Source organism: Curcuma longa, chromosome 20 (assembly GCF_044706935.1).
Source record: "Curcuma longa cultivar G26 ecotype Majalengka, Jawa Barat chromosome 20, ITB_CL_G26_1.1, whole genome shotgun sequence".
Classification (NCBI taxonomy): domain Eukaryota; kingdom Viridiplantae; phylum Streptophyta; class Magnoliopsida; order Zingiberales; family Zingiberaceae; genus Curcuma; species Curcuma longa.
In genome coordinates, this window is record NC_133880.1 from 12885042 (window position 1) to 12904007 (window position 18966).

Genomic DNA, 18966 nt, shown 5'->3' on the forward strand with positions numbered 1-18966 from the left:
TTTTAACATCCCCAAATAATCAAATTTTTGTATTTAAATGGCCAAAACAAGTATTGATTGACAATCATTAAGTACTTTTTCTACTAATTTAGGTATTGTTATTTTATTTCATGAGTAACACAACCAATAATCGAATCAGGGTATTTAATGAGCTACAATAAGTACCTATTGATTCACATTATGTACAAAATCTTTTGTAACAATTTAGGTATCATATTTTACTTCATGAACTTTAAACAAAAGTCACTATTATTAATTTTAAAGTATAATTTCTTTACATTCCAAAAATCAAATCAGAATCTTTCAAGCACAAAATCAAATACCTATTGACTCAAATTAGATATTCTTTGTATCAATAAGTAATTATCATAAAAAAATTTATCCAAAATTGTATGTAATCAAGCATATTTATCTTGTTTAATCTTTTTTGCGCACTTGCTCATTGCTCTCCTTGCTGCTCCCATTGCATTTGTTTACTGTTGTGGGTCGCTAGTGGTTGAAATAAGGGAGACAAAATAGTTTTCAAGGGGGCGAGCAAACAGTTTGGTCAAGTGAGGGATGAACCAAGGGTCTAGAGTTACTGTTGGGGGAGGGAAGACGACGTCGACGACTTATTAGGAAGAAAATCGCTGCTATCACATTTGCTGTCGCAGATCGCTAGTGGTCAAGGTAGGAGAGCCAATGATTTTCTAGGGCACAAGCAAATGGTTTGATCGGGATTAATCAAGAGTTTCCGTTGGGGAGAGGGAAGAAGATGAGTTGTTGGAAGATGAATCGGTGGGAGAAGATGGGTAAAATAAATTAATTAAAACTATGTAAATAATAAGGGTAAAAATGAAAATTCAGTCTTATAGGGAGTTAAAACTAAGATGGGGTTGTTGTCAGGTATCAAATCCTAAAAAAACAATATATAGAAACTGAATCTAAATATAAACAAGTGCAGAGGGATTTTACTCTAACTCGCCCTTAAAATAACTCATTTTCGCTAAAATATAAAACCACAAGTTTTTTTAAAAATTTTTTTGGAGTCTGAAGGATAATTACCTATCATTTTGAGTTGAAATAGTCATTTTTTTAATTAAAAATATCAATTTAGAAGCTTTGGTTAAAATTTTTTATGATCTAAAATAAATCATTCTGAGGAAGGAATCAAACCGGAAACTTTTTAAAGCATATTCATTTTGATTTTTGGCTAAACATATTTTATTTTATAATGAATTGATGTTCTTAGGAATTTTTTACAATAATAATCTTTCAAAAGCCACTATTTGCTCATTGCATGCTTCAAACTGAAATTAGCTAATGAAGGAGCTAGGGCGATCAATGGAAGAGGCTCCTCACGCTATGCTTATTCTCTCTGCTTCTCTTCCCCGTCCGACCGCTGGAACGTACCACATGATGTTTCCGGTCCGTCTCCAAGTCGACCTCCTCCAGCTTCTTCGACAGCGTCACGATCTCGTACGAGTCCCACAGCGACTGCGTAAAGTCCCAGTTGGCGTTGGACGATGCCAGCGCGGCGGCCTCGAGCTTGAATCGCGAAGGGCGGCGGTGGGCGGAGCTGTGCCGGCGAGCGTGGAACTCGTCGGTCGGCTTGGGGTTGCCGGACTGCGCGTGCCACGCCTGCGCCACCGCCTTGAGCAGCTCCACCGATGGCTCTGACTCCTCCTCGTGCTGCTGGTGGCGCTGGTGGTGGTGTTTTGCCGAAGTTGGTCTCATGGGTAGTGGCTTGTAATTGATGAGATGTGTCCGTGGCACGTGGAGGGTTTTGACGTACTGTAGCGACGGATAAAGAAGGACCTCAGAGTTTGGTGGTGCCATGTTTTGTAGGAAGAGGATAAGGTCGTTCGTGTCCGTAGAAATATTTCAAAAGTCTGCGCTAGCCACATTGTGTAACTCTCACAATTCTTCCTAAATTATTTGCTTAACATTGACTATAATAATAATAATAATAATAATAATAATAATAATAATAATAATAAAGAAAAGTATCACCTTTTACAGGCTAATTGGTCTCCTACAGCCTCTACGGCAACGCTAGCATTAAGGAGCTGCCTAATTGATCGGACATCCATGTAAGGCCCAACTTGGGCATCCCAACACACTATGGGCTATGCTTGGCATGGCTTATCTACGAACAAATTGTACCGTGCTTAATCAAGCTAGACTCATGAGTCATTGGTAGCAAAAGATAAAATTGTGGTCTTTCTACGATGATTCCCTACTACCTAAAAGGGAGTAAATTAAGGAAACTTTACCCTTAGCAAGTGGTTCAAACAACTAGCAGGGTATTTACATCCTCATTGAAATTCAACCCAAGCCTATTGGTAGGAACATCCTTATAGAAATCATCTATGTCTATGCTCATGAGTCATTATGCACACATACAATGATTTGTTGCTTGAGGGACAAAAAGAATTTTTGTTTTGATTTGAGTCAACTAAAAGGTAAAATAGTCGATCAGAGTTGTTGAGTTAATTGATAAGTGACTAATATATTTGAATTCAATCATAAATATGCATATGATTTTATCTGTACAAGATAAATAAACTTGTAGTAGAGGATAGGTATTGATTGAAGGCACTTCAAGTTAAATGAAATTATGTCAATGATGAAAGAGTTGGAAGTTTATCTAAGTGAGTTGATTGTTGGTACAAAGGAGTCGACTAATTACATAGTTGCTTGAAAATATAATCACGAACCTATTTAGATAAGTTGACTCAACTGATAATAATGTTACCAAGAGAATAGGTCATTGATCCAAAAGAACTAATAATGGATTATCAGACCATGTTAAAGGTTTATCTATAAGAGTTGACTAGAGCATAATCGAGTCGACTCTATGATCTCAAAAAATGATATCAGAGGAGATTCACTTCGAGAGGACAAACAATCAACAGAGCACAAATTTAAATTCACTTTTATCAATGGCACTCGAAGAAGGTTACAGAACAACTCAACCTTTATTCTTTCATGGGATAAGTTTTTCATATTGGAAATCTAAAATGTCGTATTTCATATTGGATAGCCATGGAGTAATGGACACTGGATTCAAACCAACTAAACAAAGGAGGCGACACAAACAAACACGAAGGCAATCCAAGTACTGTAATGTGAGATTTCCCCAGATCAAGCAAAGTTGGCCCATTTAACAATATGAAGAATATGTTGGTGGACAAGCTTTTTGAACTGCATACTACTTCCAACTCCAGTATAGTGAAATGGAACCTCCTCATAAGACAATTGCATGACTTTCAAATGAAGGATGGAGAAACGGTGAATTAGACACATGACTAGTTCGAAGCAATTAACAGTGCTCGGACAATCAGTGAGCTTGTTGCAATTGATACAGAATGAGGCACATCTTAAAATCTCCCTCATTGGGCATCAATTGTGGATACATGTAAGGTATCTTAGTGATTTGTCTATTGTTAAGATAGATGCCAAAATGGTAACCTCTTTAGCTCGACCTTGTTCTCTCCTAGCTCAGCACGAGAGATACCTTTCCTTCTACAGCCGCTTCCTCAGACCAATTGGTCATAGAGGCTCGTCCCAGACTAAGACATAGTGTCCTACTAACCAAACTATCCAAATCAAGTCTTGGATACCTCAACTCGACTTGAAGAGGACTAGTGATATCCAAGGATATCTACCCCACTTGAGGTGAGTAGACCATGCCCCCATGATTCTACTTATACAAAACCTAGGACTTCTCCTGGAAGGTCAGGAGGTCAACTTCCACTAGGTTGGCTAGTATGTTGACACTTATGAAGATCTGCAAGTAGTCTCCAGTTATATTAAAGACAAGCTCAGCTGGGTTCCACACTCAGCGCTAACTCTCGAGTTCTCTATATTGGGTGAGCAAGAATTCGATTAAATATCGACCGAACCAATTGAATTTAAAATTTTTATTTGGTTATTTCAAATTTTTAATTTTTTTATAAAAAAAAATCGGTTATTTTGTATTATTTCGATTTTAAATTTTATTATTTGGTTAACCCAAAAAAATAAAAATTTTAAATAAACTAGTGGACTTAAATGTAAAATCGCTAAAAAATAAAAATCCTAAATCCATCCGCTCACTCACGTCGCACGACTCAACTCCTGTCCTGACTCCTCCACATCTCCATTGCCCTAATCCTCTCCCATCGGTCGTTGCTCATGCCGCCGGTGCTTGCCCATTGCTCCCGCTGCCGGCGACTGCCTCGATCCCCTCTCCTTACTCTCGCGAGAGGGCGCCTGTGACTCCGAGGTTCCATCAGTCCACCTCAGTCCTCTTTCTCCCGTTACTCTCGCCGCAAGCACCTTCCCATCATTCTCGCCACAGGCGCTTGCCTCGATCCCCTCTCTTTGCTCTTGTGAAAGGGCGCCTGTGACTCCGAGGTTCCACTGGTCCACCTCAGACCTGGCAGGGTAAGTATGAAAGTTGTATATGCTTAATATTTTAAAATTAGTAACTTGATATTTAACTGGTCATATGAAAGTTGTGATTGATCTTCTACTGGTCATATGAATTTTTATTGAATTTAAGTATTTAACTGTCTAGATATCTTGATATTTAAGTTTCATATTTGTCTTTCAATTTTAGACTTTAATCAATTATATTTTGAACAATGTTGTAACATCATGCAATCTTTTGGACAGTGTTTGTGCATCTGTGAATTGTGATTAGTATTTGTCTGATATCAATGCAAGGAGATTTATCAAATATGAATGTTGATAATAGTTGTTCTGTACCACAATCTGAAATTGGTCCTTCAGTAGGAACAAAAATTGTTGTAGATTCTAAAGGAAAGGTAACCAAGAGAAAAGCAATGAAACCAAGAAGTGAAGTATGAGATCATTTCATAAAGTTTACTAATGATGCATGGAGATAAAGTCATCCACAAATATTGTGATAAAGAATTTTTTTGTGATCCACACAAGAATGGAATAACAAGCTTGAGATCTCATATTACCTCATGTAAAAAACACTCTCATGTTGTTGAAACAACTCAAGCACAGTTAAGTTTACAACTAAATTCAAGAGAGGGTGAGGTATGTTTGACTTCTTGGAAATTTGATCAAGATGCATCTAGAAAAGCATTAGCTAGAATGATCATAATGGATAAGCTCCCTTTCAAATTTGTAGAAAGAGAAGGATTTAAAACATTTATGGCTATGGTGTGTCCAAAGTTTCAAATTCCATCAAGATGGACAGTTGCACGTGATTGTACAATTATATACAGTTGAAAGGGAAAAATTAAAAAATTTATTGCATGATTCAACACAAAGAGTTTCTTTGACTACTGATACATGGACATCGATTCAAAAAATCAACTATATATGTCTAATAGCTCATTTTGTTGATACAAATTGGAAGTTACAGAAAAGAATTATCAACTTTTGTCCAATTACAAGTCATAAAGGTGAGGCTATTAGTTTAGCCATTGAAAATTGCTTGAGGGATTGGGGAATTAAAAGAATTTTTACTATTACAGTTGATAATGCAAGTTCAAATGATGTTGCAATCAATAGTTTCAGAAAAAAGATGATTAATTGGGATTCCACTATTTTGAAGGGAGAATATATTCATATGAGATGTGTAGCTCATATAATCAATTTGATTGTTGCTGATGGTTTAAAAGATATAAATCAATCTGTGATGAGGGTCAGGAATGCAATTAAATATGTTAAACAATCTCCCTCTAGATTAAGCAAGTTCAAAGAATGTGTAGAAATTGAAAAAATTGAAAGCAAGAACTCATTATGCTTAGATGTACCAACCAGATGGAACTCAACTTTCTTGATGTTGAATACAACTCAAAAATTTGAAAGAGCTTTTGATAGGTTTGATGAACAAGATCCATGCTTTAAATTAGATCTTCAATATACAGATTAACATGTTGTTTTGAATGAAAATGGAGAGATGATATTTGAATCAGATGGTAAACCTAAAAGAGAATTGAAGACTTTTGATGGGAAGCCAACAAATGCAGATTAGAATAATGTTAGACTTTTTGCATCTCTACTGCAAGTTTTTTATGAGCTAACATTAAAAGTTTCAAGATCTTTGTATGTCACATCCAATACTTTTGCACACGAGATTAGTTCTATTCATATCATCTTGAAAGAGTGGCAAGAAAGTGATGATCTTGATGTATATTCAATGGGAATTAGAATGAAAAATAAATTTGACAAATATTGGGGAGATCCCGAAAAGATGAATAAGTTGCTTTATATTGCGGTGGTGCTTGATCCAAGACATAAATTGGATTTCATAGAATTTATGTTAATTGAATTATATGGAGATGAGAAGGGTGCAAGAGTAGGAAAGATAATAAAGGATACTTTATTTGCTTTGTACAAGAATTATAAGGAAAAAATGGAACCTCAATGTAATACTTCAAGAGTTTCATCAATTTCAGAATCAGTTGACAATGACAATGCTTCAAAAAATATGAGTCAAATGGATTTGAAAAGACAATCAATATTTGCGAAGTATAAGAAACAAAAGGCACAATTTTTTGGTGATGGTAATATGTCAGAATTAGACAAGTATCTTAATGAAATAGTTGAAGAGTATTGTGAAACTTTTGATATTTTGGGATGGTGGAAGCAAAATTATCACAGATTTCCTATACTTGCTCAAATTGCTCGTGATGTATTAGCTATTCCAATATCAACAGTTGCTTCAGAATCTGCTTTCAGTACTGGTGGTTGGGTACTTGATTGTTTTAGAAGTTCATTGACTCCTAAGGTGGTAGAAAGTCTTATTTGTACTCAAGATTGACTTCGGTTAAGTTTGAAACCAATCAACATTAAAGAAATTTTAGAAGATGTGGAAAAACTTGAAAGCGGTAAGTTTTTATTTTTTAAAAAAAATATAATTAGATTTTTATTTATAATTATAAACTTATCAAGTATTTAACTTTATTTTTTTGTTAGAATTCTCAAAAATTATAATAGATTCGTCTTCTTCGACAACACCAATGCATGGATGAATGAGATCATAATCAATGGTATGTTTTAAATATTATATTTTATTTAAATTGACTTTCATTATTTAGAAATTGGAATAGTTTCTTTCCTAATTGCTTACTTCTCAAATTTTTATTTTTTGATCATTTAGGGACAACAAGTATATCACAAGGAGTCGAAGTTTCAAGGACAAAACAAAAATCCACATGTTACCACGTCATGCAAGAATCAATATTGTGGTGTTCCCAATTATTTATCCACTTGTGTTGTCAATTATTCATCTACTTGTGTTGTATTAGGAATTTTAATTGTATTTTGTGCAAAAACTTCTTTAAATTTTGAATTGACATTTGGTAAAATTTGTAGTTCTTAATTTTGAACTTGTAGTGGTTGAAATTTTTGAAAGTTTTCAGTTCAATTTTAATCAAATATTCAACCTGTCCCCTAACCTTCCTATCTAGTTAGGTTTCTCATAAGTCCCCCGGGCAATGGTGCAACGGTAGGACATTCGGGTTGTAACCTAGGGACCTGCGGTTCGATTCCCAGCTACGACGTATTTGTAAGAATTTTCTTCCAAATGGGGAACACAATCAAAGGATGTTGGACATCTGGATTGACCACCATATGCGCTTCCTGATTTACCCTGGTGGTCGGTGGAAAATTTCTATGGAACCGGACCGACCACCCCCAGAGATGTTGGCTTGGATTATCTTTTTTTTTTTTTTTAGTTAGGTTTCTCATATGAAGTTTTTTCTAGAAGCCTTCTACTGAGCTTGATTCCTCAAGTTCTCTACTAAACAATGATCCCTCTATGATCACTATTTTTTATTAGTAACATCTGAACGATTGAAATCATCATAATTAAATATGATAATTAAATCGAGATGAGCAGCAAAAACAACAAAAACAATGGAAATAGCATTATGAGCCCTCCTTTTTGAGATATTGTGGCCACAGTCTTAGCAAAGCTTCTATCTCCTCCCACACCTATAAATACTCAAGTTTGGATGTTATCGTCGGAATCTCTCCTTTTCATATTTCGACTATTTACTTTTGTTTCCGCTTCAGCTTGGTGACTTCAAACATCAAAGGGGGTCGTCAAAAACAACTTCGGCGCCCTCTAACATGTGCCCTTGTGTGCAAGTCAAATCTAATCTTCACTTCAACATTGGCACCTGACCTATGAAATAGGCCTCCCTGTGCAGGTCGACTCTTGGCGCTCAGCATTCAATTTCCCCAGCATCACTTAGAAAAGAAAACCATGCATCTTCTATTTCCCAGTGTCCAAACGCACATGCTATAGGTCTGGAATGCTCTCGTAGTAAAGAACCCTGCAATTACCCTTCTTGCTCCAACTGGAATCAACCTCTCTTTAATTTTGATGCATTTTTACAGATACCTTAATAGGAACAATGCTGAATGCAAATTTTAATCACATAGTGAGTATTATAGAGGCTTTAGAGATAAGAGACTTTGTTGCTGGTAGATAACTTCGACACATCAAGAGAAGGTTTTACTGGTTTCTTTGTTGATGTCTAGTGTATAGTATGGTGATATCTATTAAACGATCAAACAATAGTTGGAATGAGATGGAATGAACAGGATGCAAATCATTCTCCATAAATTCATTTAGGGTGATTGAAAATTCTTGCCTCAAGCTGCTACTGGAGAATCCTCTTTGCACCCATGATTATAGAGAATTAATAAACCATGTCATCAACAACCATAACATTTATGGTGCTTTTATCTTTAGTTTATGAATAAAATAGCCAAACACTTACCATTTATGATACCTGGTACAAAATAAACAAGGGACAAATATCTATTCTTATAAAATACAATTTAAAAAAACTGAGTATATGATTCAAATAGACATGAGATAAGACAGTTATTCGAAATACTTCTCACAAATGAAAAAACATGGCTACACAAATACTTTATCGAACACATTTAGCTCACACATGATATGACCAATCTAGCATATTTGTCCGGCACAATCGAGCCAAACAACGGGCTCTCCTGAACTGAATGTACCAACTAGCCTCAATGACCCGACATGGCAATTCAATACACTTGGTTTGCTAAATGGGATCTACTCGATTCACTTGGTTTTCATCCATTTTGTTCAATTCACCTGTGTGATATATTTGGCTAAACAAGCCCTTTAATTTGCCTAGCCCTTTTAACCCATTTAGGCATGTTGGTTCATTTGACCTACATGCCTCAATTAACTTTATTGGTCCATTCAACTTGCTAGGCCGAACTGATCCTTGGAGATCAATCGACATATCCAATTAGTCTAATGTTGCATCGATCAATCCCTCCAAGTCATGGAACCCGAATGGAACAATTGGATGTATTAAAATTACTTAGAAAAGGCATTCCTAAAATAAAATAAGGGATAACTATTGGTTTTAGAAAATATAGCTATAAGAACCACATTTAGGTGAAATCAGATTTTAAATTAAAGACCTTGACAATAGCTTTGAAAAACCTCAACAACTGAGCTATTACTCATAAATTGTAAATCAAAATCCCATAGGCAGTGGCTTTTCATGGAGTTCATAGGCAATAGATATGCTATAGCTATGCCCCTTAACCGACCACTCCTTTAGAATTTTCGGGTCTATTTCTAACAATCAAACACATAATTACAATATCCAAGTCATATGGCAAGGTTTTAATTTATTATAAAAAAGCTAATGAGTAGTTCAAAACATAAACAATAACAACATGAACTTTCAACCAAGGTTTCGATCAAACATTATTTTGGTGATTTTGTGAATCGTGAAAAGAATCATATCTGAATCATAATGCTCATTTAAAAATATGACATTTTTTTAAGAAAAAATAATTTAATGAAATTTATAAGAATAGCATATTTAAAACCTACAATAATTAAGAAAGTATATTACACACATAGTAAAATGTAATTAAAGAGTTAAAGATCTAAATGACTGAAATATGTAATAAGAAAACTTTCAAAAAAGATTTGTACCATATCACAGTTACTCCATATTCTCTCCACTAGAAATGTCATCATCCTCAACATCTTGGTTTAACTTAACTATTTCTTTTGATTCCTTTTCCTCTTTAGCAGGATAATCAATAATTGGTATTGGTCTCACCTATACACGTAAAAAGTCTCTCTGACATATTAGTCAACAAATTAGCAAGTCATCAACATCAATTGTCGAGAGACCAAGACCTAGAGGAAATTAGTTTATTCTGATTGAAGATGCCTGAGGAATAGAGGCTGCTAAGGACGATGAAGGGCAAATGTTTATTGGCTGAAGGAACTTAAGGAATGTAGATATCGATGAGGATTGCTGAGGACGAGGGCTAGGAGACTTCCTCTAGTGGACAATGATTATTGAGGATGCTCAAGAAATACAGATGACGCCGTTGACATTCTCTGGTTGACAATGTTTGTTGAGAGCCAAGAGATATCATTGTGTCAAAGATACTCAAGGAAGAATCCATTGTAACTTCAAACTAGCCCAAGTGCTAGAGTTGTGCAATGAAAGTTAAACATGATGTTAAAGAAGTAACCTTTGACGAGCAAAGGGTCATCAACAACAAGCTACTATTGAAGAAATAGCCTCCAGTGATCAAAGGGTCGAAGATGATACAATGAGCAAAGGATGAAAGGTAAATCATCAAATATAATATGACACAAGATCTTTTATCACTAAATTAACAGCATGGGTCTATTTATTCACCTAGTTGCATCTAATCGATGACTCAATTAAGAATCATAAATCATTTGACTAGCATCGAATCGGTTCGAACCACAAAGCATCAAACCAATTCTTGACACATAATTCACCCATAGGTTTTGAACTATTTTAGTGCAAATTGAATAAAATCATGAAGTTCATATCATGAATCTTCGTAAAATTCTGATAACTATGCTTGCAACTATTTATTTGTAGAGGGAAGAAAAGGAGGGTACCAGATTCAATAAAGAGAGAAGTAGAGGTGTGCACCAACGCAAAAGATAACACAATGTCAATAGACTCTCTCAACTTCCAGAAAAAGCCATCCGTAGATATTAGTTCTACTCAAAACTTAACACCGACTCGATTTACTTAGAAGAAACAACAAAGAGACATGAAAAGCATCTATCATTTAGTCTTACCACCGAATTTGTTTTGGAGAAGCTCGTCAGGTATCACCTTCAGTTGCTTCCTCTGCTTCGACTTAGCAATTTTTTTCAAGGTCTTAGGGTTGGTGATCCTCTGAAACTTGGTTCCCGTCCTCAAAGTGTTCTCTTGTTTCCTCTTCTCCCTCTCCTCCCTCTGCTTCCGCTTCTCCTCCTTGTTCCTCCGGATCTCCTCCTTCAGCTCCGTCATCCGCTCCTTGTACGCGCGCTTGAGCTCCTTCTCCTTGTTCCGAAGCTCGAAGGTCGTCCCGCGCCGTGAGACGGCGGCGGCGGAGGCGCGCTGAGTGCGGGGCTGCTTCCATTTGCGGCCAGACACCCTGCCAGTGATGACGCCGTCGTAGGTGGGTCTTCCGAAGGCGGGCTTCTCCGGGTTGTCGAGGGAGGGAAAGGCGGGACGCTTGGCGGGAGGAGGGTCAGCGGCGATCGAGAGGTCGACGTCCATTGAGTCAGGAACCCCGTCTCCGATGGGATCCAGGCGCTTCCGCTTGTTCTTCTGGCCGCCGAGGCCTTCGTCGAGGCGGCGGAAGTCGAGGGTGCAGGCCATAGCAGAAAATTACGATCTATTCGCGAGATGGAGAATCGGCGGCGCAGAAGGTTTTATTAGGGCTAGGGTATAGGCCACCACTGGGATTACCTCACACTGTTAGAGGCTGCTTACAACATGGAGGTCCAAATTAATTGGGCTGGCCCATTTTTAATTTGGTCCATGCTACTAATTGAGTTGAGTGGATGACGAAAGAAAAGCATAATTCTACAACGTTAAAGGGGCAGATAGTAGAACACATATTTTTCCACAACTTTAAAAGGATAAGCTCATTGATATATCTATTTTAAAGTGTTCAATTATAAATATTATTAAATCAACTATTGTATTATCACCCGTCCACTAAAAAAAAATTCAGATCCGGACCAACCAATCTAATACAGAGCTTAAAAAAACTCATTAGCATTTGAATATAAAATTAGTACATAAGTTATAAATTGTAAAATAATACTAAAACAGTCAAAAATTTATATTTTACAAAAAAATAATAAAGAACAAAGTGATATAATAAAAATTGTAAAAATTATCACATAGGTTTACCTTCATGAACCTCCTTTTAATCCATCCATGGCCGCGTTTGATTCATCAATCCTAAAATGCTCCATGAGAATCGTTTTTGATGAAGATATTCATCGAAGATAATAAAAATTATAAGTTTATACAAAAGATTTAGTCTTCTATGATATCGTGAGATAGGATGAACTCATGTTGGCAAGGCTGGATGACTACACTATCTGAGAAGCGCATGCCTAGTATGGTCGAGCTGAACCATGTTGTTTGGTGCTCGAGTTGGTTGTATGCCGAGCTGAGCTATCGAGTTCTCGAGCTGGCGAAGTGTCAATACGAGCTGCCAAGTGGTGAGCTAGTCTAGTGCTCAAGCTGCTACGTGGCCTAGGTAAGGACACTACAAAAATATTATCAAATAGCGACGGACTATTTCCGTCGCTAATCGGTCGCTAATCGAGATTAGCGACCGATTAGCGACAGAAACAGCTCGTCGCGCGTGTTTTGGTCGCTGACGTCACTTTAGCGACGGAATCTTAAATTCCGTCGCTATTTAGCGACGGAATAATAATTCCGTCGCTAAATATTTTGCGACGGATTTTTTTACCGTCGCAAAAAAATAGCGACGGATTTATAAATTTCGTCGCTAATTAGCGACGGAATTTAAGACTCGATCGCTATTTTGTAAAAAAAAAAGTAATAAGCGACGGAATTATAAATTCCGTCGCTAATAATATAATTTTTTAAAATATTTTAATCTGTTTTTCTGAATTTCCTGTTTACATGACAACAAAACCAATATAATATAACAGAAATACACAAATAGGCCAACAATGGTAAAACACAACACTAATATAACATCTGAATACAACACATATCAAAATACTCCGATACAATCTGAATACAATAACATAATTACAAATATCTGGATACAATGATACTGTATCAAATGTCAAAATACAAGAACTGATCAAAATTATATCTAAACCAGCCGAGGCAAAATAGAAGATCCTACAAAAAACCAATAAGATAGGTTAGTAATAATTTAATTATAACAACGTATTTGAAAAATGCATGCTTACAAGTAATAACTTTAAAAAAATTAAAAGTAATAGAAATGCTAACCTTACCTTGCAGACAGCTACTGATCAGGAGCATTAGGGTCCTGAGTCTCCGTATCAGGGTCCGCACCTCGCATCGCAGCTCGCAGCGCATCAAAAGCAGGCTGCGATGGCGTCTGGCCGAAGGCCTCCATGAAGGCCGCCATCTGCCGCCCAAGCCGAGCTTGACTTTCTGCCTGCGCCTCTAATACGGCGAGTCGATCTTGCTGCCCCTCTAATACGGCGAGTCGATCCTTTAATTCTTGATTTTCTTTTTGTAGGGCTTCTATCGCAGAATCTGATCCGCTGGGACGACCCCTGGCTCTAGGGGCCATCACACGATCATATACGACTCTCGCCTGGGACCCTAGACCGTAGAGGGTGGAGCTCTTCTTCCTCCCACCGACCACATCATAGTAGATCTCATTCAACTGGTCGGTTGAGAGCTCCTGCCTCTCTCCTCCCTCAACTGCAGGCGCAGACGCCTGTGCAACTCTAGCTGAATATTCAGCCTGTTTAAAATTAAATTATTATAAAATTTAAGATTAGAAAAAATAATTACATGGCGGTAATGTGAAATAAATAAAAAAATTATTTTCTTACGTCTAAGGCCTGCGAGCGAGCATCAATAAAAGTGTCATCCTTGGACTTGTGTGTCTTTGTAAAAATCTCCCAACAAGTAGGAGGACGCTGTAACTGGTGCTCCTGAAAAATCAAAAATACAATTAAATAAAAATAATGACATTACTAATTAATTAAAAATATATTAATTGTAAACTTACTAAGTCCAAGGTATGCTCCACAATGGAGCGGGATCCAGCTGTATGTTTTGTGGATCCGGTGCTAGGGCCAGCTAGCTCGGTCTTTCTGTTGGACCGAGCTGTCGCTGCATTTGCCTGCCATCTTTCTGCTTGCCATACTGCTTGCCATGCAGCCCAGATGTCCTCTGGGATCCAAGATGGTCTGGTGCCCTTACTTCTGCATTTATATAGCAGATCTTTATATAATTTGCCAGCAGCAGCATTCCAGGCGTCTTGAAACTCCCGCTCATGTCCTGGCTCAAAAGTATATTTTTTCTGCAAGAAAAAAAATAATTAGTGGAAACAAAAACAACTTCATTATAAGGTGTTTAAAATGACTTACCACAAACTCGTCGTAGTAGAAGGTGCGCATGTCCTCGTCGACATGCCTCCAAGTATGCCCTGAACGACATACTCGCTCACGGAACTTACTAGAAATATATCCTGCAACTTTATGGCCCTCTGGTGTAAAACTGCATTATAAACCATGTAAATGTTAGACATATGTTATAAAACAAATTATGAATTAAAAAGTACTAATAACACCAATACTTACCACCCGCCAACAACTCTCAAAACTGTCCGGCCACCTGGTGCTGCTGCCTGATCAGACATATCTATATCTGCAAAATCATAAATGAAGAAGAGGGAAAAAATGCTACAATGAATTTCTGAGGGAACAAATCTGTTAATGTTAATGTAGTATAAGTTTGAACGAAACATTTATAGTGTTTGTCAAATGTTAAGTTGATTTCTCCCCATATTGCTAATGGAAGGAGTGCAAGGTTTACAATCTGTTTCCATAGGGGTTTTGGTGCATAGTAAAAATGAGATGGGTTTAGTGGTGATCGACCTTAACTGCATTATAAGTTGTCCCATGCATTTCAAATAGCTTGAAAGTGCAGTGTTTTCAAACAAGACAAGCTGAACTTTGGCAATCAAAGGTCCACCACATGACTATTATAGATTGCATGCATCTTCCTAACTCTAAAAAAGCCCCACCACATGACCAATCTGCGCACATAAATTGGCAATCAAAGCACTTGCAATTCCTGTTCTGCAAGTTAGAACTATATATGGGTTTAAAAAAAGCATTTCTGCACTTCATTTCCTTCAGCCGTTTCTAATAGTTCTGTTGACAGCATACAGACTAGTAGGATGAAGGAGTAGCATGCAAATAGAGAACTTGCAAGAGAATAAACAAACAAATGTTGAATGACACAAGGAAAGAGACTTAGAATGAGGCTAACAGGTAATTCACTGTAAATCATTAACTTCTATTTTAAAATATAGAACAGAAAAACCAACAAAAAGGTCATATCTCACATGCTGACAGCGAAAAATGTTAGTGGCCCTCACTCAAATACAATGAATAAGAAACATGAGTTTACTGCTTTAGGAAAACAGTAGCTGATATGTGCTTCATAGCAGTTGTATATTCAAGAATTAAATAGAGCATCCTATCAAAGTCAATATCACAAGGTTTTCAAAAGTCAGTTATGTTTGGGGAATTTGTAAGTTTTTTCACTTTATAGGAGGAAGTCTCCTGAGTTAATAAGACCGCACAGTTAATTTAAAAGCCAAGAAAAAAAAACAGAGAGAACCTCAACAGTTTACCATAAAATGAAAAAATGAAAATATAAAACTATCATAGGGCCACATAAATATTTACCATAAAGGAATAAAGGAAGAGTGAAAGATCAATAGGATACTTGAGAGAAGATATGCTGATTACTTAGTTTCCAAATAGAGAACGCCCAACTACATATGTTGCACAGATGTTAAGATGATGTGAAGTACCATGTTTTTGCTTAATAACGCACGAAGCAGACTAATCAATGTCACATTTGGTGGTTTCCATCAAAAAGATACAATGGTAAGATGATATTCATTTGGTGGTTTCCATCAAAAAGATACAATTAAATAAACAATATTCTAGTAAGATATATTGACTTTCCTCCCAAAACTGTAACCGAGAATAATTTTTTTAAAACTAAATTAACTACAATGGTAAGCTAGGAGTTTCAACTATTTAGGGTAGGCTATCAAAGTCTAAATAAGGTTACATATTCCTATTGTCTAGATAGTTTCAAATCACCGAGTTACATTTATCCGAATTTAGTCTCCTATCAATTTAGACTCGAATTGATATCTTTGTAGCTCCTATTGTCAATAAAATACATAAAATAGTAAACCAGGAGCAGCAAATAAGTATCACGTGGTAACATAAAATACATAAAAGTTTACAGGCAGATATCAATCATCAACATTAACATTTTCTTGATCCTCCTCACTAGACTCAGTTAGCTCAACAACCTCCTCACTGCTCGAATTGGTTCCATCATCTATCTCCTGGTAAGCTACATTAGCATCTACAAGTAAAACAGATGAATTTTGAATCTGAGAATCTACTAAATGTGTCTCTACTTCTTCATTTTGAAATGCATCATGGTGTTGAGCTATGTTGGAGTTCGGTGTTTCTATGGTTGAACGGGCCTTCGTATGACAAACAGCTAACCATTCACTAACTCTTCTTGCCTTCGTCGGATATTCAAGATAGAAAACCTGACCCGCTTGGACCGCAAAAATGAAAGGTTCAAACTTGTTAAACCTTTTGTTTGCATTAACCTCAACTAAATTGTAGTTTGAGTGTATTCTGGTTCCTGTTCTGGGAGTCGGATCATACCAAAAACATTTGAATAACACACATCTTTTTATGGGTAAGGCAGGATATTCAATCTCAATAATTTCTTCGAGTCTCCCGTAATAATCAAATTCTGAGTTATTGTTGTTGATAGATCCTTTTACGTAAACACCAGCATTAAAGGTCAATCTTTGTGATTCCCGTTGTGTCACGTGGAATTTGAAACCGTTAACGTAGTAACCAGAATATACTTGTATCTTACGGAGGGGTCCAGATGCAAGATTGATTATCCTTCCATCTTCCACATTTGATAATCTACGATCGCTCACCTATAATAATATATATGATATAAATTAGATAAAACTTTGATATTCCTGTATGAAAAATTATTTATTCTTTAACTTACATAGATTTGAAACCACAGTGCAAATTCTGTCTCTAACTTTTCCTCGACTTCACTTTGACTGATAGATGGATTTTCATAATGAAGTTGTTGTTCGTAAAGGCTGAAATGGATTAAAAGTTAAATAAAAATTATTCAGATTCAAGATTAACTAAATAGGGATTACTAGTTGATTATATCAATCAACTCACCTTATGTATGGTTTGACCTCCTCACAATTCAGGAGTATATATGTTCTTGCAGCATGATATTCTTGTTGATTTAACCATCTTGAATTAGAAGCACCAAATGGTTTGCCAGGAAACTTGAAAATAGAAAGCAATGAAGGATCAATTGGCTGAGTATCATCATAATTTCTGGGATTCTTGCGATGTCTCGTGTTGACATTATCAGCAAAATAATAGGAGCAGAAAGAAGTAGCTTCTTCAACCAAATAAGCATTGCATATAGATCCCTCGACTCTGGCTTTGTTGCGAACATTATTCTTTAATTTTCTCAAAAATCTTTCAAAGGGATACATCCATCTATATTGAACAGGACCACCTAATTGTGCCTCATAAGGTAGGTGAACTGGTAGATGTTCCATTGAATCAAAAAAACTTGGTGGAAATATACGCTCAAGCTTACATAATATGACAGGAATATCTTTTTCAAGCTTAAGCATATCGGTCGTCATAATACACCTGGCAGACAAATCTCTGAAAAATAGACTCAGTTCTGTAAGTGCTTGCCAAACATTATTAGGCAGAAGGTCATGAAAAGCTATTGACATAAGTCTTTGCATGAACACATGACAATCATGACTCTTCATTCCAAACATTTTTAACCTATTCATATCCACGCATCGTGCCATGTTGGAAGCATACCCATCAGGGAATTTTACCTGTTTCAACCAACTACATAAAGCTTGTTTACCTTCTCTGTCTAATGTATAACAAGCCTTTGGATATTTTCTTGTTGTTTCATTCTGATGTAATTCTGGTCTGTTAACCAACCCTTTTAATTCCTCTCGTGATTTTGCAGTGTCTTTAGTTCTTCCAGGAACATTCATCACTGTATTAAATATATTATCAAAAAAATTTTTCTCGACATGCATCACATCTAAATTATGTCGAATCAATAAAAACTTCCAGTACGGCAGGTCCCAGAAAATGCTTCTTTTCTTCCAACCACATTTGCACATCCTGACAATGTATTTATTTATCTCCTCAGAATTTTGATCATATACTGGTAGAAATCCATAACTGTCTATTTGGTCAATAATTTCTGCACCTGACTTCATTGTTGGTTGCAATTTTCTGACAACAACATTCTTTAGGAAATTTTTCTTATTTCTCCTGAAAGGGTGTTCAAGTGGCAAAAATTTACGGTGATTATCAAACCAAGATACCTTTCCACTGCATGGTAATGAAAATGCATCAGACTCTGTCATGCAATGTGGGCATGCTAATTTACCAGCTGTGCTCCATCCCGATAACATAGAGTATGCTGGAAAATCACTAATTGTCCATAATAAAGCAGCATGCAAGGTAAAATTGGTTTTACTTGCAACATCATAAGTCTCTGATCCTACATTCCATAATTCATTCAACTCGGCAATCAGAGGTTGCAAGAAAATATCTATCTTCTCTTTCGGGTTCGTTGGACCTGGAATAAGCACAGTCAGAAACATAAATTCATCTTTCATGCACATCCATGGCGGTAAATTATAAGGTGTTAAAATAACTGGCCAAGATGAATATTGTTGTCCTGACTGACCAAATGGTTGAAATCCATCTGCAGAAAGTCCCAATCTCACATTACGTGGTTCCATCGCAAATGTAGGAAATATTGTATCAAGATGTTTCCA

General features: G+C 36.5%; 2 protein-coding genes across 2 annotated transcripts; both read right to left on the minus strand.

The window, feature by feature from the left end:
• Positions 1-1197: 1197 nt before the first annotated feature.
• On the minus strand, positions 1198-1802 carry LOC141812860 (uncharacterized). The gene has a single exon (XM_074700810.1). It carries the CDS (start codon positions 1714-1716, stop codon positions 1321-1323), a length of 396 nt encoding a protein of 131 aa, XP_074556911.1. The 5' UTR covers positions 1717-1802; the 3' UTR covers positions 1198-1320.
• A 9114-nt stretch (positions 1803-10916) lies between these two features.
• Positions 10917-11694, minus strand: LOC141813871 (uncharacterized). Its single transcript, XM_074701872.1, has one exon. It carries the CDS (start codon positions 11664-11666, stop codon positions 11085-11087), a length of 582 nt encoding a protein of 193 aa, XP_074557973.1. The 5' UTR covers positions 11667-11694; the 3' UTR covers positions 10917-11084.
• Positions 11695-18966: the final 7272 nt, after the last annotated feature.

Bases quoted from the DNA above. Each gene is read 5' to 3' on its own strand.
- LOC141812860 (XM_074700810.1), bottom strand. From the start codon at position 1,716: ATGAGACCAACTTCGGCAAAACACCACCACCAGCGCCACCAGCAGCAC.
- LOC141813871 (XM_074701872.1), bottom strand. From the start codon at position 11,666: ATGGCCTGCACCCTCGACTTCCGCCGCCTCGACGAAGGCCTCGGCGGC.